The sequence below is a fragment of the Megascapheus bottae genome, chromosome 4 (assembly GCF_031878675.1).
Source record: "Megascapheus bottae isolate mThoBot1 chromosome 4, mThoBot2.hap1, whole genome shotgun sequence".
In the NCBI taxonomy this organism is placed as follows: domain Eukaryota; kingdom Metazoa; phylum Chordata; class Mammalia; order Rodentia; family Geomyidae; genus Megascapheus; species Megascapheus bottae.
This window is the reverse complement of record NC_143512.1, coordinates 48,442,789-48,470,705: the sequence shown is the minus strand read 5'-3', so window position 1 is coordinate 48,470,705 and position 27,917 is coordinate 48,442,789. Positions and strand designations below refer to the sequence as shown.

The following is a 27,917-nucleotide window of genomic DNA, read 5'->3' as shown; positions in this document are numbered from 1 at the left end:
TTAAGCAATGAATAGACCAGACTGCCGCTACCACTTTGGTAAAAACACAAAAAGCAATTATCACCAAAATTAATTTTCTTTTTTTTTCAACTAAACCATTTTTATGTTGCATTTCTTTAAGTCATGCTGTTTCAACTCAAAAAGTTTCAGCTTATCAATTACAAGTTGTTTACTCCCCCCCAAATAAAAAAAAACTGAACATAAAAGAACATGTTAAAAATTACACTCCGGTGTCTTTTTTAACGTTTCAAGCATTGATTCTGCTTCCCTTTTCCTCCTCCTGCTCTGCATACCCTCAGCACCCCCCCCCACTACCCGCCCCCCATTCCACTTCATCCAGACAGAGGGTAACAGTCTAAGCTGCCCTGGTTGAGTTGATCCTAAAGTTAACATTCAGCAGCCCATTTCCAGACAGCAGCGCTAAATCTATTTGGATAAAACGCGTGTGACCCAGACAGTTGGCATTTGGCCCAAAAGCGTTGCACCGGCAGCTCAAATAAAAACAAGAGTAAGAAACTCACTCTCTTGTTCCCTCTCAGCGCGCTTTCTCACCCTCTCTTGCTCTCCTAGCCTCTAGTACAACAAGGGAGGAAATTATCAAAGATAGATACTTTGGCACACATTATCAGAAAGAGGTTTACCAATAGTCCCTCCGGCACCTTCCCCCCCTTCCCCTTCACCCTCCCCCCCCAATCCCTGCACTTTGGTCCCACACACCATATATACAGACAGACATACCCTGATAAACAAGGCTCCAGAGGGCTATGAGTCTAGCACGTCCCAAATGGCCAAAAACAAATCAAAAACACACGCCTCCATCTCTTTGATTAGCCTATTAAGAGCTTAGCATATCCTAGAGCATCAGGCTACAGCTAGAACATTATTGCTATTCTTTGAGCCAGGCATAAAATATGCACTTGTCTGAAGACAGAAGATACTGCCATGAAATTATAAAATGCAGAAGGCTTAAGAAAACTGGAAACGATTTAAAACACAAATATTATTAAGACTTTCTTCATCACGATTTGGTGATTAGTTAAAAGACCGAAATAACTATAATAACAATCACTTCACAAAACACGAATATTCATATAATAAGCAGAATTTGCATCATAAATACTTGCGAGTCTTAGAATTGAACACAACTCCCGAGTAGTCTAGAGTTAAAATGATTTCTATCTGTAAAATGAGTTCAGTCCCGAGAGAGAGAGAGAGAGAGAGAGAGAGAGAGAGAGAGAGAGAGAGAGAGAGAGAGAGAGAGAGAGAGAGAGAGAGAGAGAGAGAGAGGAGAGAGAAGAGAAGAGAGGGGAAAGGCGAGAGGAGAGAGGGCAGAGGGGAGAGGGGAGAAGAGAGGGTGTTAGTTTTCTAAGCATTATTAGGAAGGAAAGCAAAGTACAAGCTTTGTTTTTTTTCCTTAAAAAAGTTTCATTGAATATTGTGAAGTCTTCCTTACCGTTTTCATCTTCAAATTCTGATTTTAAAAAAAAAGTAAGTTTCAAACAATAGAGATTGCAATGGACGACTCACGTACTCCCTCTCCTTTTTTTTTTTTTCCCTTTTTGCCCCCCTTTGCAAAACCACACCAGCCAGTTATTCTGCAGCCAGAATAAAACCCTATAGTCTGGCTAGCCCGGGCTTTAGAAAACCGATTTTCCGATTTGGCAGAAAAAGAGATGCCTCCAATACATCCAGGCTATCAACCTGAGATGTGCCTTTGCACAACCACCTCCCCCTCCTTTTCTTTCCCTCGCCCCCCTTAAAAAAAAAAAAGAAAGGATATAAAGAAAGAAAAGAAAGGAGAAAAGGCTAATTGGGGATGGAAGTGGTGCCCTCTCTTCCTGGACAGCTTAGTGCCTTTGCTATGCAAATAACATGTGCAGAGCATCAAAAGGTATCAGGAGAAAAGAAGACAAGAGGAGCAGGAAGGGCAGCAAAGTTTTGTTGAAGTAGCCCTAGATCTCACTACCGGCCCCCAGCCAACTTGAATTGATTGCAGCGAAGAAATTTGGCAGCTTTTCCTCGGAGGCAGAGCACACTGACGTCAGTCTGCAGATGTGCCTGGGCTGCGTCGGGTGCGCATGTGTCCTGGGTCGTCACGTGGAGGGGGAAGGGAGGTAGAGGTACAATCGGGGTAACCAACTACCAGCCATTCAGTAGGGTTGAGACAATGTCAACTTTTCCACACCGTGAATGAGAAAAATTCTGGCCCCGGTAACCTCTCTCCCCTAACCCACTCCGCCTTTTCTCCTCCTCCTCTTCCTCCTCCTCCTCTTCCTCTAACCTCTTTTTTAGAAATTCTGGCTTGGTTTGTGATTAGTGTTTCTTGGAGAAAGAAGAAAGGAGAGTTGAGTGGCTTTAGATGGACTAGTGTCACTGTTAAAAATCTGAAGTGTCATGCTCTGTATTTTCTTACGCCAAACAATTTTAAAAACATTAAGTTGCACATAAGCACTGCCTTTGAGGAATTTTAAGGCAAATTTTAAATCAGTGGAGCAGGCAGATGGAAAGACTCCGTAGCAACGTGAGTGCAAAAACGCCTGCATCTCCGACAAGGTGACCACCAAAAGGAAAGTAAACCAAACGGAGACCTGCACATTTTCCATGATTATGTACTTAAGGCTATGTGGGGCTTTAAAAAGAAAAAAAGTGTTGGAGGGGGGCGGTAGAAAGAAGATTCCATTATTTCCAGATGAGTGTGAGACTGGACGGTGTTTTAAACTGCCACAGGGGAAAGCTACAAGTGTGTAGATTATTTTTTTATTTTAATGAAAATAAATCCCAAATCAGCTTTTCCCTCCCCTCCCTCCCAAAAGGTAAGGAAAAAACCTAAGAACTTCGCTGTGATCTCAAGATAAACAAAACCTCTAAACTGGTTCTTCAAGCTCCCAGCCCCCTCCTCCCTTCCCCATCCCCTCCCCCCTTCCCTTGCACACCAGCTGCCAGTCCAACCTTGAAGGATAAAATGCCACTACACTGTAGCACTTTCACTTTCATCTGCTGGGACAAAGCCACTGGCATTAGGCTGTGGCGAAAATATCCAAAATGTTTTCCATGTCCTAAGCAAGCAAACAAAGTCCTGGCACACAAATCGGAAACAGGAAGGGGGAAAAAAAGTGAAAATAGTTCAGAAGGCATGTTGCTTTTCAGTGGTGTAATGGGCTGCATCATTTACCTGTCTCGACCACTGGGTGTGGGGTAGGAAGCTGTTTTAAGAGTTCCTAATATTGGGAGAGGGGAAGAGAGGCAATTGACGATTGGAAATTCCAGTCCTTGGTTAAACCAAATCCATTTCCCATGGCCGGAACCAGAAAGGAGAATTGAACCAGAGGAACAGAGATAAGGTCTTTTTAAATACCAGAGCTTGAATTTCTAGCTTCTGCTAGCATTATTAACCATTTTAATTTTTTTTCTACATGCACCAGAGGTCGTAGGTATAATTATTCTGGTATATCCATGAATGGTTGGCTCAAAGAAGGCATGAATTAGATTAAGAAAGTCCAACAATGCATTTGTTCCAGTGCTTCCTCAAGGCTGGAAAGGGGAGAAAGCATTTGTCCATGGTTAATAGTCCTTATCTTGACCTTCATCAGTTGGATGAGCCAAACACTACTTAAATTATAGGAATATGTTCTGTGGTGGACATCTGACAGTTTTAAATGAAGACTCATTTGGGTGTGTGTGTAGAAAATATTTGAAAAGTGGCTAAGATTCAGCAGTAATTGTTAACACCCAAGAGAGCACAGAACTTTTTACACAAAATCACCTGTTAAGTAGACATGAAACTTAACCAACCTTCTTTGATTTTTTTTTTCAGAATCTAATATTGAATAGGTACAAACAGCTCAGAAAAGTCAAGGATTAAGAAGTAATCATTTATATAAGGTACCTGAAAAGGTTTTTTTTTTTTCCTCAAGATAAACTACCCTAAGTAGCAGCAGCATTGTAAAGCTTATACACTGAGAAGTGCATTGACTAATTACTTATTCAAAGAGTGCCATCCTGTGTCTAAACAGAGTAATGAAAATTTTCCAACAGATTTCTCATTTCTAAACCAGTTAAGACTATTATTATAGTGAAAAATCATCAGTGTAAGGCTAGCGACAAGTGTCTGTTAAATTGCACATGTGAATATTTTAAGTGTTTTACAGAAAACTTCAGCATACATAAAAGAAGTATAAAGTACCCCCAATGTAGCCAACATCCAGTTTTAACAAATGTCAAAGTATGACCAATCTCATTTATATCTCCATCATACTATTACATTCCAATTCACTAGAATATTTTGAAACAATGAAATAAATTTCAAATAATAACATGATAATAATAAAATCAAGCTAAGTAAGTGACAGAGGTAAAACACTTGCCCAGAATTCATGATGTCTTGGGTTTGATTCCTAAGAAAATAAACAGCAAATAAATCCAATAATAAGCCAAAATATTTTTTTTTGCCAGTCCTGGGGCTGGAACTCAGGGCCTGGTCACTGTCCTTGGGCTTTCTCAAAGATAGCTCTCTACCGCTTGAGCCACAGCACCACTTCCAACCTTTTCTGTGTATGTAGTAGCAAGGAATCAAACCCAGGGCTTCATGCATGGTAGGCAGGCACTCAACCACTAGGCAACACTTCCAAAATATTTTACACACATAATTTTTTTAGCCTGATAAAGATTGCTCAGTCTATTCACTCGTTTCAAGAACGACATATATTAACTATAAACATGTACAAAGGATCTCTAAAATTCTCTCTGTATGCATTAACTGACATCTCCCTAAACCTATCCATGCCTTCAAATCTTAAATCTCTTTATTCTCTCATTTCTTGTTTTCTACATCAATATTTTGCTATCTTAATACTAAATATTCAGCATTTATGTTAGCATAGAATTTTTAATGTGACAATGTGATGTAACCACATTATCAAAAATTTTGGCAAGGCTGAGTGGCTCACACCTGTAATCCTAGCTACACAGGAGACCAGGATCTGAGGAACATGCTTCAAAGCCAGCCTAGGCACAAAAGTCCATGAGATTATCACCAATTAACCACTAGAAAATTGGAAGTGGCAAAGTGGTGCTGTGGCTCAAGGGGAGGGCAGTACCTTGAGCTGAAGAGCTCAGGAACAGCGCCCAGACCCAGAGGTCAAGCCCAACAACTGGGGAAAAAAAAGGGTGCAGTAAAAGAGAGCTACTAGCTCAGTAGTTAAATGTCTGATTAACATACAAAGGCCCAAAACTGATCTCCAGTACAGGAGGGAGGCCCACTTTGTACTGGGTAAGATGAGGGAGTTAGGTTCAATATTCAAATTGCCCATTGTGTGTTTTTGATGTTTTTGTCAAATATCAGATGGCTGTAGGTGCATGGGTTTATTTCTGGGTATTCTATTCTATCCACAACTGTGTGTTATTGTGCCAGTATCATGCTGCTTTTATTAGGGCTATGTAGTACTAACTTGAACACAGTTATCGTGATAGCTCAGCATTTGCTTCTGGTAGTATACCACTGCTGATCTATAAGGTCTTTCCATCTTTGGTGTTTTCAATTTGTTTTCTCAAGATTTCATAGTTTTTCATTCATTTCACTGTAGAGATCTCTTTTTCCTTCCATTGCTAATTTCCAAGGCATTTACTTTAACCCTTAATTTCTTACTCAAGAAAAGCTACTGTTTTTTATCTTCTGTATCCTTTTACATACTACTTATAAAAGGGATAATCCAATGTTTCCTGTTGTTAGTGTTCCTTTTTCTGTACTATACCAGCTAATATACTAAGAATATTGAAAATGAGTCAAGAGGCTGGCTACACCTGTAATCCTAGATACTCAAGAGGCTGAGAGTTGAGGTGAGGATTGTGGTTCAAAGCCAGCCCAAGAAGCAGTCTGTCAGACATCTTATGTCCAATTATCCACCAGTAAATCAGATTTGTGGCTCAAAGTGGTAGAGTACTACCCTTGAGCAACAAAGCTCAGAAACAGCACCCAGGACCCAAGTTTAAGCTTCATGACCGACAAAAAATTAAAAAAATAACAATGGGTACTTACCTCATTCTTTACAGGAATCAGTTTGTCTGGTCTTAGGCTTCTCTTGGTTAGAAGATTCTATTACTCCATTTAGGAATTGTCTTCTAGATCTTCCAATTTATTGAAATAGAATTTTTTAATTTTTCTTTAATGATCTTATGAATTTCACTAGTACTTATTGTGATATTTATCTCTCATTGTACTGACGGTTCTCCCTTTAAATTTGGATAATATTTGTAAATCTTTTTTATCTTTTCAAAGAAACAATTTCTTGATTTTCTGTATTACTTGTTTCCTAATTTATCTTTGCTCTTAATTAATCTACTGCTTTTAATTCTGGCTTTCTCCTGTTTTTCTAAATTTTCGTGGTACATAGCTATTATTTTTTGAGATCTCATGAGTTTTAATGTTTGGCTTTCCCTCCGATCCAAACTAGTAAAGCCAAGCGAAAACAGACTGAAACCGAGTCAAAACAAAATTTCCCTTTTTAGCTGTACCAGAAATGATGATATAATTATAACATCAAATACAGAAAATATGCTATAGCATCTCAGTACACAGGAAGTGAATTTTCAACCAGAGAATTCCTCCCATCCCCAACCTATGCCAACATATTAACTAACCATTAACAAAGTTAAAGATACTTTTTGTGGTTTATTAAAGGTATTTGTTTTTGATTATACTAACATCAACAAAGAATGTGGTATTACTGTCAGCTATTTTACATTACAGGATGTACATCCTTAATTCAAAATCCCAAACTGGAAGATCTAGCAATCAAAAAGTTGGAGACAGTAGAGCACTTTGATTGCTGATTCATGGAAGTAGTGATAGAAGTAGAGGTATAGTTCGAGTGGTAAAGCACCAGCTGGGAACAAATACTGAGTGAGAACGTAAGGCCTTGAGTGAACACTTAGGCACCAGTAAAAATTAAATACTTTTTTAAAAGATTGTGGATTAGCGCTGGGAGTTTGGCCTAGTGGTAGAGCTAGCATACACAGAACACCAGGGTTTGATTCCTCAGTAAGAAGTCCGTAGTGGTGCTGTGGCTCAAATGGCAGAGTGCTAGCCTTGAGAAAGCCCAACGACAATGCTCAGGCCTTGAGCTCAAGCCCCAGTACTGGGGAAAAAAACAAAAAGATCTAAGATTTTCAAGTAGAAATTTATGCTAATATTTCAAAAATCAAAAGTAATCCAAAATCACCAGTACAGAAAAAAAGCTTCAAACTGAACCCCTCTGATTCAAACATTTCCATCTGTGTCATACCTAAGCCTATGAAATAACAAATTCTAAATACTGCTTTTTCTTAATCAGTGAATACTGAAACTATACAAATCTAAGTCTTTGTAATATTTTCCAACACTCAGAACCACAAAAAGCATAAAAAGCTATAATTTTATACAGATTACAAATCAAGACTAAAACTATAGCTTAAAATTAAAGCAGGATGTGAAAAAAGACTTCTCAAATCAATGACCAAGCTGTTTATTGATATCTTTTGTAATTTGCAATAAGAACATTCACAGACCATACTACTACTTCCCCTAAAGAACTATGATTAGAGCGGGACGTGGTGGCTCATGCCTGCAATCCCAGCTACTCAGGAGACTGAGATCTGAGGATCAAGGCTCAAAGCCAGCCCAGGCATGAAAGAACATGAGACTTATCTCCAATTAATTGCTAGAAAACGGGAAGTGGGGCTGTGACTCCAGGGACAGGGCAGTAGCCTTGAGCTGAAGAGCTCAGGGACAGCTCCCAGGCGCAGAGTTTAAGCCCCATGAGTCCTCTCCCCCCGCAAAAAAAAGAATTATGATTAGGCCTAAACCACAAGAACCATCACCTCTTTTCCATAGTAAAGTCAAGGAATAAAATATACAAGTGTCAGGCATTATTGATGCATTTCTGAAATCCCAGCACTTGAAGTGGAGTAAGGAGAACTGGCTGAAAATTTAAAGCCAGCCTGGGCTACACAGTGGATCTTGTCTCAAAACCTGAAAAATAAACACAAGTCTATTTTCTATTCAGGGATATGTTATAGAACATTATTTGCTTACTTTAAAAAAGATAATGTAATTAAAGGAAGAGATGAATGACACACAGTAGAAAGCATTTTCAAGTACAAAAGCCCACATAAGTTTTCTCTTAGAAAACTAACAATATGGTTCAAAATTTTCTAGTTATACTTGTATGTAATACTAACTGAATACTTACTTTACCTACCTATGAAATGGTCTCCTTTATAAAAATATGAGAGAGCACTAACACTCAAAAGATTTTTAGAAACAAATTTATTTATAGAAACTTGCAAAAGGTTTTGAAAACAATTTTCTTGGTAATAATTAGCAGAAACAAAAAGGTGTTAACTATACTGTCAGCTGGTACTGAATACAGAATAAAAGATTTCATGGTAGCTTTATCTGTTAGTTTACCATATTCCAATGTTTAACAAACATAAGAAACAATATACATGAAACATATTCAATATTTTTAAATTATGTTTTCTAACTGGATATTATTTCAATTTTAAAACTATCTCCTGAGATGGGTAGCTCAGTGCTTGCTTACCTTGAACAAGGTCCTAGATTTGCTCCCTAGCACCATAAGAAAAAAACCAAAACTCCACATTTAAATGATCTTTCTTTCATTCTTTTTTTTTTTTTTTTTTTTTTTTTTGGTGTAGGGAGGAGAGATAATATTCTGGGGCTTGAACTCAGGGCCTCAAGCCTTTTCAATTATGGTTGGTGTCTCACTACTTGAACCATGCTTCTAGTTCTGGCTTTCTGTCAAAAGTAATTGGAGATAAAGGTATCAATAATTTGAGTACCCAGTCTGGCTTCAATCTGGGATCCTCAGATCTCGCCTGCAGACCTTACTCAACAGCCTCCAATGTGACAATTCTAGAAAATTACCAGCAACTTCATAAATTTACAATTTTTCAAAGAATATTAAATAAATTACATAAATATTTTATAAGTCTACAGTGTTTTACATTGGTAGTTGAAAACATCAAAGTACTAAATGAGTAAAAAAAATGATTCACTTCAAAAATGAACAGTTCAAAGTATGTGTTGGTTAAGTTTTAAAGTAGATCCAATGCCTGGCTTGGTGGTACACACCACAACCAGCACTGGAAAGATGGAAGCTGAAGGACATAGAGATGGCTATTAGTCTGGGCTACATACACTGAAAGACCTTGTTTAACAACAGCAAGAGGAACATGAACTATTAACTATGAACTATTACTGACTTATTCAAACAGTACTGTGTTTCCTTTATCCTTGGAAAACAAAATTATTTACAGTATGAAAAGACATAGCCTTTTACTGATGAAAGGCTTCCATTCTTATTCGTTTTGGATCTTCAGGATGTCTCAAGGCAATTCCATTGCGCAGCAGCAGCTCAATATAAGGTGGCCAAAAGGAAGCATCAATTTGGACATAGGGATCATGAGGAACATCAAACATTCTATTTATAAGAATCTAAGAGAAAAAGATATTATTCAAAATACACTTCAACTGGGAAAAAAAATCACATACCAACAAAGTTTTCCAAAGAATATCGATGACTTTTTCTTTTTCTTTTTTTTTCCTTTTCGCCAGTCCTGGAGCTTGAATTCAGGGCTTGGGCACTGTTCTTGAGCTTTTTCAAACATAGCATTGTACCACTGGAGCTAAGCACCACTTCTGGTTTTTTCTGTGTATGTGGTATTGAGGAATCAAACCCAGGGGCTTCGTGCATGCTAGGCAAGCACTCTAGAACTAGGTCACACTCCTGGCCCCAAATATTAACTTATTTTGAATAATTGTTTATAGCATAAAATTTTAAATATTATAATGGTTTCATTTTTTTAAGACTACAGATACAATTGGATGGGAAGCTTTTAAATGAACATCTGTATCTAACTTCCTAAAATATTTCCTAAGCCCTGGCTATAAAGCATTTATAATTCTTTCATTTCTTTTAGGGCTAATAAATTTTTAGGATAAAGAATATGAAATATAAAGTCATAACATAGTTGGAAACAACTTGCTTGTCAAGCACATGGGGGGGCTTGATTCCCAGCAACACACACACACACACACACATACACACACGTAGAGAGTTACAATTAAAACTGGGCACTGGTGGCTCACACTTGAAATTCTAGCTACTCAGAAGGCAATATAAGATCTGAGGATAGCAGTTCAAAGCCAGCACAGGCAGGGAAATCTGGACACTCTTATCTCTAATTAATCACCAAAAATCCAGAAGTGGAAAGTGGGTTCCATTGGTGGATCACAAGCCTTGAGTGAAAAAGCCAAATGAAAGTTTGAGGCCCTGAGTTTTAAGTTCTCATACCAAATACCACCACCACCACCCACACACACATTTAAATAAACTGAACAAAATGCACAGAAAGTTCAAAGGAAAGCTGGTAGTGTGTCTTAATATTTCAGAAGGAAAATGAAATCCTGGAGTGCTGAGTCACAGCATCATTTTTGGCATTTTGGTGATTAATTGGAGATACTTTTCTGCCTGGGCTAGCTTTCAAATGTGATTCTCAGATCTCAGCCTCTTGAGTAGCTGGGATTACAGGCATCAGTCACCAGTACCCCTTATTATTTTTTTAACATTGTATCCAATAGTCATATGCTAGTCAAGAATTATTCACTTGTATATCGGTTGATAGTTTTCTATATTTGTCATGTGAAGTGACAATTTTCATTTAATATGGTTAAGACATCGAGCTGGGCAACAGCAGCTCATGCCACTGGAAGAGGAGTGGGGGGGAGGAAGATAAACAGCTCAGAGACAGGGCCCAGACCCTGAGGTTCAATCCCCAGGACTAGCATCAAAGGGGAAAAAAAAAATCCAAAGAAAAGCAAGGCTTCAGGTACAGCTCAATGGGTACAGCCTGTGAAGCAAGCCTGAGGCCCAGAGTTTAAATCCCAGGAGAGCCGGAAAAAAAGAAAAGACAAGACATGCATGGAAACAAATTAAACAGTTTCATTATAAGCAGAAAACTGTGGAGTTATGCTAATTAGATTCTAATTATAAATCAATAAATGTATATTTCTTTTCAAAGTAATATAACTTATTAAGGAAGAGATACTGAGGCACTGTTCATAGGATAAAAGCAAAGAATTTTTTTTCATTTAATATAATGTAAGTTATCTTTTTAGGTACAGAGGTACTCTACTACTTGAGACACACATTTCAGCCACTAAAATGCTTGTACATTTACCAGTTTGCCAGTTAGTCAATGCTTCCTCTTCCTAGACTAATTTCCTTTATGGCCAATTTACCATAGATTTATACCAATAGTTGTTCCACCACTTGATCCATGCCTTAAAAAACAGGTTTTTGTTTTTGTTTTTGTTTTTGTTTTCTGCTTAAAGATGGAATCTCACAGATTATTTTCAGAGTAGGCTAATTTCAAATCTCAGTCCTTCAGGGTCCTTCCCGCGAATTAGGATGACAGCTGACTCATTTAAATATTTCTAAATATATTAAGTACTTAGTATGAATTTAGTAATAACTGAAGTTCAAATATATTTTAAGAGATAAAATAAAGTCCAAATAGAACAAGTTGGAATTATTCATTTTTCTTTTCATAATGACAAAAGAGTGGTTTTAGTTAAAGAAAATTTTGCTACTTTCTACTGTGTACAAACTTGTTGACTAACTACTAAGTACTATAAGGGAATATGAGTAAGACTTGAACTTTAATGACAAGTTCTTTTAAACATAAAAATATTCTTCCTAAGAGAATATAAATACTGTATAGTAGAGAAAATTATGAATATATTTAATAATGTCATTGAATTAAAGCAGGATTTTTTTTAAGCTTAACTATTCAGAAAAGGACTAATTAAGAGGTAGCTCTAAGACAACACAAAACACTTACCTCTAACATCTCATTCAATGTTATCAGCTGTGCAGTTGGTTCAACATTTGTCTTTAAGAAAAATGAGACATAATATTGAATTATACTGCAAGATTGTTAAAATTAACATTTCTTAGATGTAGTATTACAAGGAACTTTTACAAAGCTCATAATGAGGTGATTTTAAAAGGATCTTGAACACAACATATCGTACCTAAGTAAGATTTATAAAAAGAAAATTAAAGTTTCTGGTGTAAAATGCACATCTGAAATCACAGCACTAGACAGGAAAGAAAAGGCAGGAAGATCCTGACTTTAAGACCAGTCTAGGCTAAATAATAAGACCCTGTTTGAGGCACTGGGAGTTTGGCCTACTGGTACAGTGCTTGCCTAGCATGCACTCAGTACCATATACATAGAAATAGCCAGAAGTGGTGCTGTGGCTCAAGTGGTAATGCTCTAGGCTTGAGAAAGCCCAAGGACAGCACTCAGGCCATGACCATGAGTTCAAGCCTAGTCAAGGGACTGGCAAAAAAAAAAAAAAAAAAAAATATATATATATATATATATTATAATATATTCTGTTTGAAAAAGAACTCAAATGTTATAAAAAGAAAATATGCAAGCAGAAAAAATACAAAGATATCAGGGTTTTCTAGGCAGAATTAACACAAGGTATAAGGCACAAAAATGTGACAAATTACTGCACACCTGCTGAATCTGCAGCAGAATAGCTAGATTCTCTTAAATACAGGCAGAGAATGACCATGATAAAGCTAAACAAAGTCTAAAGTATAAATCCACTTAAGAATTCTATAGACTTTATCCTAATAAAGGCCAATATTTCTAGCTAAAAACTATTGCGCTTATATTTTATTTACTTTTTTTGCCAATCCTGGGATTTGAACTCAGAGTCTGAATGCTGTCCTTGAGCAAGCACTCTACCACTAGGCCAAACTCCTGGGCCAACACATATTTTAGAGAGATAATTCTGGTGGCATTTTCAACAATTTTGAAAGTTTTTAGTCATATATTGCTTTAAAGAATGGAACTGAAGTAATTGTTCATGAATTATGAACTATCATTGGATAAAATACTTGCACAGGAAAAGACATTTCACCATAATTACTATTTATGTTAAATTGCTTGACCTAACATATCTATGCCAACATTTAACTTATTTTAAAAAATAAATATAAACATAAAAAATGGTGTAACAGTAAAAATCAAAATCAAAAGCAAAATATATATACACAAAAAAACTAACAAATAGGTTATTACTACATTAGAGGGCACAAATTAGATTCAATTTATAAATTTAATCATTTCTGTTATCCATTTAGCAATATACTGTAAGAACTTCACCAATTCCTTTGATAATATTCAATATATTATTTTTTAATCCTAATTTTCTCCCTTCATACTGAGATAATTTTTAAAATGCATTTAACCAATACCATCTTATTCACCAAGTAGATTCTAGTTTTTTAATAAATATAATGGGATGATGGCAAATTTCTGCCATGTATCCATATATTTATATTCAAACAAGATAGGATTTCCCTTTAGGCCTACCCAAAACAATATTAAATACAATAATCTACATGAATGTCTCTATAAAACTTACCTTTTTCCTTTTAGTTTTTCCACCAGGCAGAGGAAAATGGTATTCAAGAAATTCACCCAGGGCAATCAAGAGTTTCTCCTTAAATTCTTTTATAGCAAGTATTTTACTTTTTATCTCATTATACATTATAAGCCTAAAAAAGAAAATTAAAAGAAAAATATTTAACTGGTAAAAACACCATGAATATATTCCCAGTTGTTCTTAAAGTTAATAAAAATCTTTGTTGAAACTTCATTTGCTCCAATTGAATAGTTTTATGAAAGTAATAATCTGAGCCGGATGTGGTGGATCACACCTGTAATCCTAGTTACCCAGGAGGCTGAGATCTGAGGATCAAGGTTGAAAGTTAGCCTGGGCACTAAAGTCTGTGAGACTATTACCTCCAATTAACCATTAGAAAACTGGAAGTGATGTTGTGGCTCAAGGAGTGGTAGCCTTTAGCTGAAGAACTCAGGGACAGCACCCAGGCCCAGATTTCAGGAAGGAAGGAAGGAAGAAGGAAAGAAGGAAGGAAGGAAGGAAGGAAGGAAGGAAGGAAGGAAGGAAGGAAGGAAGGAAGGAAGGAAAGAAGGAAGGAAGGAAGGAAGGAAGGAAGGGAGGGAGGGAGGGAAAGAGAGAGAGAGAGAGGGAGGGAGGGGGAGAGAGAGAGAGAGAAAGAAAGAAAAACAGAAAGAAAGAGAGAGAGGGAGGGAGAGGGAGAGAGAAAGAGAAAAAAAGAGAGAGTGAGAGAAAGGGAGGGAGGGAGGGAGGGAGGGAGAGAGGGAGAGGGAGAGGGAGAGGGGGAGTGGGGGGAGAGGGAGAGGGGGAGGGGGAGAGGGAGAGGAAGAATAATCTGTATATAAGAAAACTAATGGTACTACCAAGTTAAATCATTCATAAAATATCACGTAACTGATAATAGTATTTGAAAATTAAATTAGAACAAGCTGGGCCCAGTAACTTCTGCCTCTAATCCAAGCTACCCAAGAGGCTGAGATATGAGAATAATGTTTCAAATCAACCCAAAAAATCAAGTCCATGAGATTTATCAATAAATGGTAAGTGGAGCTGTGGCTTCAGTGTCAGAGCATGCTTGAACAAAAAAGCTTTGAAACAGCACCACCCAGACCCTGAGTTCAAGCCCCAGGACCAGTACACATTCAAGGCTCATGATTCCTTATAAAAAATTTCTCTACTAGCCGGCACAGTGGCTCATGCCTATAATCCCAGCTACTCAGGAGCCTGAGACCTGAGGATCACATTTCAAAGCCCCACCAGGGCACAAAAGGACCTGAGACTCTTATCTCTTAACCTCAAGAAAATGGGAAGTGGGGCTTAGCTCAAGGGTAGGGTGGTAGCCTTGAGCTGAAGAGCTCTGGGACAGCACCAAGGCCAAGATCAAGCCCCATGACCCACACACACACACAAAAAAAATCCCTTCTTTTCCTGTAATTTCATGTAACTTGGGGGAAACATAAACTTTCTACTACTTAAATCAAAATCTATAACACAAAACAAATTACCTCGACTTAGAATGCTCCTCAACCTGGCTTTCTAATTCCCTTTGGATTGTAGTAAGAGTTTCCATTATTTGTTGCTGTTCATCCATCCACTGCTGCTCTCTTTAAACAAATATATCAAATGAAACTATAAATAACAATTCAATGTATAAGTGATTAATGGTAATTTTAACACAAATATACCTTGCAATGTCTTCCTTTAACTTTTTAATCTTTGACTGCATGGTGGGAAGTATCATTTCAAGATCATGCTTCAATTTTTGTAACTGGAATAAAATAATTCATGGTAATTTCTCAGTTTTTTTAATCCCATAGTTTTATTTCTGAATAAATTTATAGATTAGTCTAGGATACCTCCACTCCAAAGCCAATAGTAAAAATACTCAGTCTTTGAAAGGATTAACATGCAAAACAAGTGCTACACTATAAATACATAAGGATAAGGAAGCCAAATACCAGTAGCTTGAACCTATGGTTCTAAGTACTCAGGACACTGATTCCAAGCAGCACAGTTTGAAGATTAAAACAGGAAAAGACAAGGTGGAAAGGTAGCTTAAATGAGAAATGGCCAGCCAAGTAAGCAAGTCAAACCATGTGCAAAGCTCTGAGTTCAAATCTTAGAATTAAAACAGGAAAATAATAACAATAATAGCCATTTTCAGCTACATATTTTATTTCCAAAATGAAGTAATGTAAAACACAGCTAGGTTAGGTCTCTTTCCTAAAGAGAATATACAAAAAAAGACACAATAACATCATTAAACCAATCAATATTAATTAGATAACTGGCCTCCAGGGATTGCTGAGGCTTATATATAGAAAAGTACAAAACACTATTAAAGTTACTCATATCTGAGTAGGATTAAAAAGAAAAAAAGCCAAGAAATCATACAAACTCAGGAGGATCAAAGCTAGCCAGAACAGACAAACCTGAGAGACTCATCAACAACTAACCAGCATAAAGCAAAACAAGGCTCAAGGGGTAGAGCACCAACTATGACCAGAAAAGGCTCAGTGAGAGTTCTAGACTCTGTGTTTACGGCCCAATATCAACAAACCAAAATAGCCAATAAAAAAGAAATGAGAAAAAAAAGAAAAACCAACCCACTGGTAAGATAAGCTGTTTAAAAACCAAATAAATGAAGACTTACATAACGGCATAGACTATAATTATTCCCTGAATCTATATTTAGTATATAATGTCAATTATCATATTAATTTATAATCAAAGGAGGTTTGATAAAATCAGTTCAAAATTTATATGGAAACACAATTTTGTAATGAACAACAAAGTTACACTTATACTACCTGACCTTAAGATATTAAAATGTTAGTAAACAAGATGTGATTTTAGCCTAAAGACAGACACAAAAAACAGAAACATCCACAATATAGAATGAAGAACAAATGGTGCCAGAAACATACATATATTCAGTTTTTCCCCCCTACTCATGGTTATGTTGTTTCAGTTACATGGGAGTTACAACTGAGAATATTAATTGGAAAAATCCAGAAATGGAGTCTGTAAGTTTTATAGTGCATGCTGTTCTAGATAATATGTTGAGCTCGCATACCCTCCTGCTCCATCACACTCCTTTGTCCTCTATGTATCCATGTACATACTATCCTCCCTCCTAGTGTTCACTTTCTGGCATCTCATTATTGTATATCTTGTATATACTGTATATCTTGCTGTGTTCAAGTGTCCCTTATTTTATGGCCCCAAAGCATAAGAGAAGTGGTGGTAGCAATTTGGATACAAAGACACAGAGCTTCTTTTAAGTAAAAAAAGAAGACTTAATAAGCAAAAAAAGAAAAGAATCATATGATAAGATTGCTAAGATCTACAGGACAACAACATTTTAAAACAACACATCTATGTACTTTATTTAGTTACTGCCAGTGTTTTACAGTAAGTAAATTTTAGCATAGGCACATAAGAAAAAAACATAATATCCAAAAGGTTTTATACTATACATGACCCAAGGCATATATTGGTGGATTTGGAATATATCCCTTTCTAGATAAGGAAATACTACTATAATCAATTTTCAACAATTCAAGAAACAAAAAAGGTTTTTTGACTGTTACTATTAGAACAACTAGTATACATATGGAAAAAAAACCATTTTGGACTATTTTTCAGTAACATATAAACACTAACTCAATGGGTAATAGACTAGTACACAACTAAACATTTCAAAATTGTAACAGAAATTACAGTAACATCTTTGTGACTGCATGAGTCAAAATATTCTTTAGATCTGAGCACAAATCTTAAGAAATTCCAGTTAAATTAGTAATTTGCAATTTAAAAACAAAACACTTTTAAGACAAGACTAAGACTAAGAAAGGGTTAAGTCAGAATAGTTAAGTGTTGAAAATCTTGTATATTATGAAGAAAAGAATATGGACAGAGTAGTCCTAGGCCCATTCCTGAAAGATAATCTATGAACTTGTATGCCCGAAGCCATAGGCTACATGGTGTGAGTTTGAAATACTATGCCTCTTTCTACACATCTTGTCCCATATGTCTCTTCCATTTAGCTACTCATCAATGCCTCTTGAAATATCTTTTATTATTTATTTGTAGCTGTGGGGCTCACTGAACTCAGGGCCTGGGCTCTATCCCTGAGCTCTTTTGCTCAAGGCTAGTGTTCTACCACTTTGAGCCACTGCTAGGCATGAGCCATTGGTGCTCGGCCTATACTGTGTGTGTGTGTGTGTGTGTGTGTGTGCGTGTGTGTGTGTGTGTGTGTGTGTGTGTGTGTGTGTGTGTGTGTGTGTGTGTGTGTGTGTGTGTGTGTGTGTGTGTGTATGCCAGTCATGGGGCTTTAATTCAGGGCCTGGACACTGTCCTTGGACACTTTCTGCTCAAGGCTAGCACTCTGTCACTTAGGCCACAGAGCCATTTCTGGCTTTTTCTGTATATGTGGCACCAAGAAATCAAACCTAGGGCTTTATGCATGCTAGGCAAGCACTCTACCTAGGCTACACTCCCAGCCCACTATCTTTTTATAATAAATTAAAAAGTGTGTCCTGAATTCTGTGAGCCTCTCTACCAATTACTAAGTTCCACTGCCACATTTTTCTGTACTTCCACAACTCAGTACCAACTTTGTGCTGGTAGTCCTGAACTACTATCATAAAGAACCATACATTGGACAGCTTCAAAAAAAATAGAAATTTCTCAAAGTTCAGTATGCTCGAAAATCTAAGATTCAGGTACCAGAATATTTACTAACTGGCAAAATGACTTCCTCATACACAATGTCTTTTTGCTAAGCCAACATATGATGTAAAGAAAAACCTTTCAATATTTATAGATGCTTGGAAGTATCTATAAATATTTATCCCATTTAGGAGTTCACCTTCAGGACTGAATCACTGAGAAGTCTAACCTCCTAAAACAATCATACTAGGGATACTTCAACACAATAATTATTTTTATGGGAAGAGGCAGAGCAACACAGATTTTTACTACACAGCAGAAGAGAAATATGCATGTAGTCGTTTAGCTGTGTTTTATACTTAATTTGTTGTCGATCATGGGATTTTGAACTCTAAGACTGGACACTTGAGCTCTTCAGCTCAAGGCTACCGCCCTACCCCTTGAGCCACCACACCATCTCCAGTTTTCTGGTGGTTAATTGGAGATAAGTTTCATGGACTTTAGTGCCCAGGCTGGCTTTGAACTTTGATCCTCAGATGCTGAGTAGCTAGGATTACAGGCATGAGCCACCATGCCCAGCTAAACTTTCATATTTAAGAGTAGTTTCATCTTAACATATTATGACCTGATCTTAAATAGTTCTAGTTATAAGTCATCTGAAGTTATTATAAATTTATGATTTACCTCTTCCTTTCCTAATGTAGTTAGAACATCATCAGTCAGAGGAATTACTACAAAAACAAAACACAAAATTATATATATAGTTAATATATAGTTAATATAGTTTGATTTTGCAGTTTTGTAAGATTACTCATACTTTACTTAAATATAGACATTTTATGGTACATATGTAGCTTTAAGGAATTATTTGTAACATCTTTGCACATCTAACAAAGTACATGTAACTTGGGTTAAATTTAATCATATTTATGAACTTTGTTTTCAGTATCTTTTTATTTTTCTAAGCTGTAAAAAGCAATTTGTCTCAAATTTGCCTCAAATTTGTCTCTGTAGTCATATGATTGAATGTACATACACACATATACATGCATATAAAAAATATAAATATAAAAACTTTTATTTACATCATTGTTGGCTTTAGAAGACTAGAATCTTATCAATATGCTATCCTTATCTTATTTGAACTCAAGAAGAATTCCCATAGAAACATTTCTAGCCATCTGGTATAGATCTAATTTATCATTTTAATGACTACATAATATTCCACAGTAAATACATATCATAACATATTGAGTGATTCACCTAAAAATGAGCACTAAATTGATACTTAGCTTTTAGTTATAACAAATGAGAATATATTAAGTATCCTTTTATGTCTTTATGTAGTGGCATTTTTATTTCCATAAAACATATTTCAAATGTGAAAGGGTATCAATGTATGTGAATTAATGCACCTTCTATCTGGCAAATATCATGTAACCCTTTTACTAATTACAATAAAAAAAAAACATATTTCAAAAAATGGAAATTTGCAGAATAAAATATATACTTTGAATTGTAGAAGATAGTACTACACAGCTTATTACTACACATATTTCTAATAGGTATTTCTATAGCTATAGTCTATTATATTAAGTATGTCCTAAAATATATATGGGGCAATGACTTAAACACAGAATAAAAAATTTTCTATCATTTTTACCAGTCTGAGAATAGCATTTAATTTATAATAAGAAAACGAGAGTTTACCTCTCTTAATTAATGCCTACTTAAATCAACTTCATATGATAGGCTTCTGAGATTTTTTTTTTTTGCCAGTCTTGGGGCTTGAACTCAGGTCCCTGGGCTTTCTCAAGGCTAGCACACTACCAGTTAAACTACAGCAACGCTTCTGTTTTTTTCTGTGTATGTAGTATCAAGAAGTCGAACCCAAGTCTTCATGCCTACTAGGCAAGCACTGTACCAGTAGGCCAAACTCCCAGCCCAGCTACTCTAGTAGCCATAGTTCTAGGTAGAACTTTTAAGGAGTATTCTAAAAGGGCTGTGCACTAGTGGCTCATGCCTGTGATCCTAGATACTCAGGAGACTGAGATCTGAGGATTAAAGTTCAAAACTAGCTAGGGCAAATAAAGAGATTTCTACCTCCAATTAACCACCAAAAAGCCAAAGTGGAATTGTGGCTCATGTGGTAGTGTGCTAGCCTTCAGCTCAAAAGCTCAGGGACAGCACACAAGGTTCAAAGCCCCAGGACCAGCATTAAAAAAAAAAAAAAGCATATTCTAACAGAAAACTTTAAAATATATGTCATTGGCCTGAATAAAACTGTTTGTAAGCAATGCCAGGTTAAGGCTAACATCTGTACAACTGTTCCCTGAAAGGGCTATATATTAAAGGAAAGAACACCAGCAGGTAAAGCTATAGGGAGATGAAGGAACCTGCAGGAGTTAGGTTCCCACAGAGAAAAGAGTGCCTTTTGGAATAAGAATAAAAATAATTTAACCTAGGACTCTGGGCACCTGTGGCTCACACCTATAATCCTAACTACCTAGGAAGCTAAAAATCTAAGAACTGAGATTCAAAGCTCACCTGAGCAGGAAAATCTGTGAGATTTTTATCTCCAATTAACCAACAAAAAAATAGCAGTGGAGCTGTGACTCAAGAAGTAAAGTGATAGCCTTAAGTGAAAAAGCTAACGGACAACAGCTGGGCCCTGAGTTCAAGTCCCAATACTGATAATAAATAAAACAAACAAGGTTAGAAGAATGGCTCATTTGATAGTGTTATAGTCATTAACAGGCCTTAGGATCAATCTCCTCAACTACAAAAGTAAAAACAGAAATTAAAGACTTACAGGTATAGATGTGGAATTCATAGAAAAATAGCAATTAAATAAAAAATTTAGGTGAAGCTGTCTGGGAAAATGAGAAGAAATTTCTTAGGACTGCTCAATGGGGAATATCAAAACAGCAATCATAAGTGGTAAGTCTACACTGGGGACTAACAATGAAATGGGAGAAAAGACACATTTTTCTTTAAAAACAAAAAAAGTGACAGAGGAAACAAATTATTAATAAAGCCAAACTAATGCACTTATATAGAATAATCACTTATATAGAAATGAAGTGGGGACCAGGAGTTTGGCCTAGTGGTAGAGTGCTTGCCTATCATGCCACATACCACATACATACATAGAAGAAAGCCAGAAGTGGTGCGGAGGCTCAAGTGGTAGAGCTCTAGCCTTGAGAAAATCCAAGGATAGTGCTCAGGCCCTGAGCTCAAGCCTTGGACTGGCAAAAAAATAAATAAATAAATAAATAAATAAATGAAGTGGCTTCCTGGTACATCTGGAACTTAGTTCACGTAGACCCAATCGATCATGTAATTCTTGAAAATACTAAATCCATTTGCCATTAATACGTTTACAAAAACACAAACTTAAAGAAAAAATTTACCTTCAGGTTTTTCATTCTGCCAGTGCTTGAGTTCAGCAGTCAAGCATTTCACTTGCATCATCAGTAAAGAAAGCTACAAAAAAGAACAAGAATTACATATTTCTTGTGGTATGCTTTAAAAAAAATAAAAAGATTTAACTTACTAATTCACAGGAATTTATACTGTATTTAATTAAAAGTAGAGGTCCAATTATATTTTCTTCCACATGGACACAGTTGTGTAACTACTAGTATCTAATTAATTCAATCACTTCTCATGGTACTAAGGCATGAAATCAGAAAGGCTAATCTAAGCCATCAGCTCTCTTTTTCTAAACATTCTTGCCCTGTTGGGACTTGGACCATAATCCTCCTCCAAAATATCGTATTTTAAACTCTTTACTGGATCCACTTATCTATCCATAAGCCAATCTCACTTCTCTTACTATAATGAACATTTTACCCAGAATAAAAATCAAAGTTCTACTGATGGTAAAACATCTTGTTATTACATATGTAACACGAAGATTATACCTGCTCTAATTTATTTTTAATGCTCTAATTTTTTACAGTTTATCCTAATAGAAACCACAAACTATTCAACTGTTAAATATATGTATGGCTAGTAAAGACAATTTTAAAAATGTCTTTTTTATATAACTTGTTTCAAACTATTTTAGAGTACTTCTTCCAACTCCTATATTAAAGAGTAGGGAGGGTTTTGGTTTTTTTTTTAACTGATTAAGAATACAAGTATTGACAAAGCGATTATATTTGGAATATAAACAGATACACTTCTTTAAAAAAAAAAAACAAATTACATTTATCTATTTTTCAAGAAGAGAAAAAAGGTTCATACCTGAGCATTTGAATTATTGAGTGTCTCAGTTCCAATGAGCGACCATTTATTCTGACACTTGAGTTAAAAAGTAAAAAAAAAAAGTTACACACTATAACCTATACATGATTCCTTTTTCTTCTATTCCAGTTGAATTTAGCATTCCTCTGCAATATACCAATACTTGATTTAAGAATCTGAAGTGAATACACACAAAAAGAAAAAGGAGTAATACTATGATGAAAAAAAACCTAATAGCTATTTTGAATTATAAGCTACATAACAGAACAAAAAATAGGAAGGAAACAAGAGGGAAAATATTGTAGAAAAATAATTAAATATATGAGAATTTAAAATCATAAGAAAAAAAACTTCAAGAGGCATTGTTTCTATACCATTAAAAATACCCAAAACTGTTAATATCTTGGAGGGAAAAACTGAGTAATTTACATCTTGCTTTATGTAGCAAGATTTGCTAAAATTCTTTTTTGTTATTGGTAGTTGTAGTTCTAGGGCTTGAATTCTGGATGTTGCACGTGCTAAGCAGGTGCTTTGAGTCACACCCCCAGTCTTTTTGGCTTTAATTCTTTTCAGGGTACAGCTTTACCTGGGCCGGACAAGACTACAACCCTTTCATTAATCCTACTAATTATTCTTCATATAACGGAAACAAAAGGTATGTATGTATGTGCTAGCCTACCTTACATTTGTTGAGAGGAATCCCATGAATGATTTTGCCTGGGCTAGTCTAGAACCACAAATATCGGATTCCTACCTCCCAGGAAGCTACACTTACAGGAAAGGAAGCTATCTTGCCCAGCTTTACTTTAAAATGCGACTTTTAAACCTAAAGTTACATACTAAAAAAATACCAAAAAAGATTATACAAATTATCTAGTTAATACATTAATGATACATAGTACCAAAGATTTTAGCTAAACATTATTATTTATTTTTTATTTATTTATTTTTTTGCCAGTCCTCGGTTTGAGCTCAGGGCCTGCGCACTGTCCTTGGACTTTCTCAAGGCCAGTGCTCTACCACTTGAGCCTCAGCACCACTTCAGGCTTTTTTTTTTTTCTATATATGTGGTATGGCGGAATCAAACGGGTCTTCTACCACTAGGCCAAACTCCTGGCCCCAACATTATTTTTTAAAAGATTGCCTGCTTGGAGACGGGAGTTTGGCCTAGTGGTACAGTGCCTGCCTAGCATGCATGAAGATCCTGGTTCGATTCCTTGGCACCACCTACTTAGAACAAGCCAGAAGTGGTGCTGAGGTTCAAGTGGTAGAGTTCTAGCTTTGAGAAAAATCCAACGACGGTCCTCAGGCCCGGAGCTTAAGCCCAGGACTGGCAAAAAAAAAGAAAAGAAAAAGCTGCAAGTGGTGCTGTGGCTCAAGTGGTACAGTGCTAGCCTTGAGAAAGCTCAAGGGCAGTGCCCAGGCCTTGAGTTCAAGTCCCAGGACACCCCCCCCAAACAAAAAGAAACTAATTCCCAATCACTCATGTCCAATCTATGAACCTAAAATGGTTTCCATAGCAATTTAATTCCTCTATCATCTCATCCACTAACTCCTATGTACTTTTGGTTCTTTTTTTTGGGGGGGGGTAGTTTGGGGTGCTGGTACTGAGGACTGATTTCTGGGCTTTTAAGCTCGGGCTTGGCTCTTTCCACTCACAACTGGTGCTGTACTGTGACACTACTTACAGCTTTTTGATGACTAACTGAAGATAAGTGTCTTATGAACATTCCTGCCTAAACTGACTTAGAACCTTAATCCTCAGATCTCAGCCTCCTGAGCAACTAGGATTATAGGGATGAACCAACAGAGCTTGGCTCCTTATTGTCTACTGAATCCTTTCTTCTACTGACAGCAATAGCAACCTTAATTATTTGTTTTCCTTTATTTTTGTAGCATGCAATGGTACTCACACTTGTTAGGCAGATATTCTACTACAAGAACTATGTTTCAGCCCCTTTCTGCACTAGTTAATTTTGAGATAGTCACATTTCATGCCAAGGTATCCTGGATTCAGATCCTTGTACTTGTGTTACTGGTGATGATAACTGTGTGACATTGGCACCCAGCCACTAAATGAGATGGAGTCTGGAGAATCTGTTTTGGTTGGGGGTGGCCTAGAATCACAATTCCCAGATCTATGCCTCCTTAGTACCTAGGATTATGACCATAAGCTTGTAGCCACTGCACTGGGCACCTTAATTACTTACCAGGACTACTATTCAAGTCTCCTAAACTTCTTTCTGTAGCCTCACTCTTCTACATTATTTTCTTCAAAGCGTTCATAGTTTTGTTTTGTTGTTGTTGTTTTTTTAATTTGCCCATCTGATCATGACAATTCTGTGTTTGTAATCTTTCAGTGGCTTTCCATGGTATATATTCAACAAAATCCTTCATGCTCCTTTTCAATTTCACTTAACAAGACTTTCTTCTCCTAATTTTATTTCCATTAACACTCTACTTAAGAGTTTTAAATTCTTCAAACTTTGCACTTTCACCTCAACATTTTTACCTTGCCTGTCCTGAGGCTTGAACTCTAGGTCTGGGCACTGTCCTTGAGAAAACCCTTTTGCTCAAGGCTAACACTCTACTACTTGAGCCATAATGCCACTTCTGGCTGTTTCTATGATTTAATTGATGTTAAGAGTCTCACAAACTTTCCTACCCAGGCTAGCTTAGAAAAGTATGATCCTCAGGTCTTAGGCTCTTGAATAGCTAGATTTAAGGCATGAGCCACCAACACCCTGCCCAACACTTCTAATATTGTACTATATATAATTAGCTTCATAAGGTAATTTCAAGAGCAGAAATTGCCACAATTTCTGATTTTGTATAAGTTTTTTGAGTAAGTTTTTATAGTTCTAAAACCTATACAATTATCACATATGATAACAGCTTTGGAGAAATAACAAAATTATTTCTTTCTTAACTACAACTACTATTGAAATTCATTTAAACATTGTATTACTTATTAAATCAATTTTATCTTTCGATACTTACATTTTCCATATCTTTCCACATTTCTTCACATTCTTTTAAAAGTTCCTCTTCGGAATCCATAACAAAGTCTGTACCTGTAGTGCTATCTGGATCTTGGTCTTGTTCAACCACAGACATGTCCTTGGTGATTTTCCTTTGCCTTATAGGAAAAACTAAAATAAAAAATATTCACTGAGAAGTAAATCTGTCAAAACACATACATCCAAACATGTTTAAGGGTTTACCTTTATCCTTTTCTCACATTTTCTATCTTTAAATCTATCTTCCTAAGAAAGAGTACAGGTCAACTTTAGAAATCCTCAAGTTACCTAATCACTTGAAGAACATCATTATACTTTGGAAAAATATTAAGCTATACCAACTTAAATGCATATTTTCACCAGGAAAAGATTAATATTCATTAATACTAATATTCAAAATATTAGTTTTTATGTAATCTAAGTTATATTCACTTATTTTAAAATGGTTCTTCATATGAATTAATCACACAGTATAGCTAAAACTGTGTAGTTGAAAAGTGTTTGCCCTGAAGAAGTTTATATTCTCATGAAGAGACAGAGACTGGAAACATCTGAAACAATTTCAGCAAGCTAGAGGTGCTATGAAGTGGTTAAATTATACAACAAAACAAGCACCTTGAGAATTCATAATAGTAAAGATTAGAGAAACTTACCTGGCAAGAATAAGATTAGTATATAATAAATGTTAACAAATGTTAATGAGATGCCACCACAACCCTTAGCATGGCCTCTTTACTGTTACCATGTCTATCACAAAGAGCAGAAGCTGGAAATTAAAACTTATACTGATGTAGAGATGTTTTCAAGATTATCGGACTAGAGATGGCAGAAAAGGAATGAAGATAAGGCCTGGAGGGTGGTCTAGCGGTAGAGTGCTTGCTTAGCATGCACAAAACTCTGGATTCAATTCCTCAGCACAACATACACAGAAAAAAACAGAAGTGGTACTGTGGCTCAAGTGGTAGAGTGCTATTCTTGAGAAAGCCCAGGGGCAGTGCCCAGGCCCTGAGTTCAAGCCCCAGGCCTAACGCCCCAGGCCAGGAGTTTGGTCTAGTGGTAGAGTGCTTGCCTAACATGCAGGAAGACCCGGATTCAATTCCTCGGTATCACACACATAGAAAAAGCCAGAAGTGGTGCTGTGGCTCAAGTGATGGAGCGCTAGCCTTGAGAAAGTCCAAGGGCAGTGCTCAGGACCTGATTTCAAGCACGAAGATTGGCAAAAAAAAAAAAAAAAAAAAAAAAAGGACAGGTCGGTGGCCTTTTAAATTAAAAAAAGAAAACTTGTGACGGAGTTTGGCACAGTGGTAGAGTGCTTGCCTAGCATGAAGACCCGGGTTCGATTCCTCGGTACCACAAACATAGAAAAAAGCCACAAGTGGTGCTGTGGCTTAAGTGGTAAAGCTCTAGCCTTGAGAAAGTCCAAGGTCAATGTTCAGACCCTGACTGAGTACAAGCCCCAGGACTGGTGTTAAAAAAAAAGAAAACTTTTAAAAGTGACTACCAAGGCCAAAGTAAACAAGGCATTTTTCCTGGTTTGAAATAGGTAATCACAAGGCTCTTGAATACAGTGTTTCAAACTACTTTCTTTCTACTGAAAATCTAGGTCTTGAACACTGCCTGGCGGGCACTAGACACACACACCCCCTCCCCGGCCCTTATCTGTTTTAGCTATTTTTCAGATACCACCTTGCCTTTTGTCCTGCTAGCCTCAACTTCTACTATCCTATCTGCACCTCTGGCACAAGAATCTCCGAGATATCCACCACATCCAGTTTGTAGACTGGCGGACTCGCTAACTTTTTGCCTGAACTGGCGCCACGGCAGTGCTCGGATTGCCTTCCAAATAAGGGAGGTAGTCCGAGCAGACTATACTCATAAAGCCCCGGGTTCGAACCCCAGCACAGGGGAAAGGACGAGGGTCTCTAGGCCTCAAGCCTGCTGGGGGGAACGCCGGGACCAAAGCTGGAGAGTAGTGGGGAACGCCGGGCCTCGGGTTCCTGGAGCCCGCGGGCTTTCTCTCCAGGAAATCCATAAGGGGCGTTTATTCGACAGCTCCCCCAAAGAGAATGAGAATAAAGCAGCTCAGAACTCCCCAGAGCGCCGAATGGGAAACCCGCAGGTCACTCTGTTCCAGCAGCCCCACCCCCTCCATTCTCTCCCATTAACCCGCGGCGTTCCGGGGCCAAACAGGCCGTTAGCTATCCCCAGCGAGGGTCCCACAGCCGCGGCAGAGGCTCCCGACCCTCTACACTGCCTGTCCCAGCGGAAAAACGCCTAACGGTTCTGGCGTTCGGCCCGGCATCATCTCTCACCCTCACGCCGCCGCGAGCGGAACGTTCTGGGAGACTCGGGCGTCCGTTGCTGGGTTTTAACGGCTGTAGGTCACGGGACCGGGGCGCGCGCTGCTCGCTGATTGGATCTTCCCCACAACCAATCCAGAGGCTCGCTTCGGAAATGACGTAAGAAGG

General features: G+C 37.1%; 1 protein-coding gene across 4 annotated transcripts in view; it reads right to left on the bottom strand.

Moving 5' to 3' along the window:
• Positions 1-8,649: 8,649 nt before the first annotated feature.
• The window catches only part of Cenpk (centromere protein K), a 37,863-nt gene continuing 18,595 nt past the window's right edge, over positions 8,650-27,917 (bottom strand). Inside the window, exons 1-10 of one of the 4 annotated variants that reach the window (XM_090331861.1) lie at positions 27,762-27,860; positions 25,430-25,581; positions 22,430-22,486; positions 21,592-21,664; positions 18,863-18,909; positions 15,190-15,272; positions 15,010-15,108; positions 13,508-13,640; positions 11,902-11,952; positions 8,650-9,493 (exon numbers count right to left, since the gene is read on the bottom strand). In XM_090331861.1, coding sequence (XP_090187987.1) covers positions 9,335-9,493; positions 11,902-11,952; positions 13,508-13,640; positions 15,010-15,108; positions 15,190-15,272; positions 18,863-18,909; positions 21,592-21,664; positions 22,430-22,486; positions 25,430-25,546 — 819 coding nt within the window. In that variant the 5' untranslated portion in view covers positions 25,547-25,581; positions 27,762-27,860 and the 3' untranslated portion in view covers positions 8,650-9,334. Of the gene's footprint in view, positions 9,494-11,901; positions 11,953-13,507; positions 13,641-15,009; positions 15,109-15,189; positions 15,273-18,862; positions 18,910-21,591; positions 21,665-22,429; positions 22,487-25,429; positions 25,582-26,102; positions 27,660-27,761; positions 27,861-27,917 lie in introns of those variants that run through there. The other 3 variants (XM_090331862.1, XM_090331860.1, XM_090331863.1) reach the window with 3 other exon arrangements.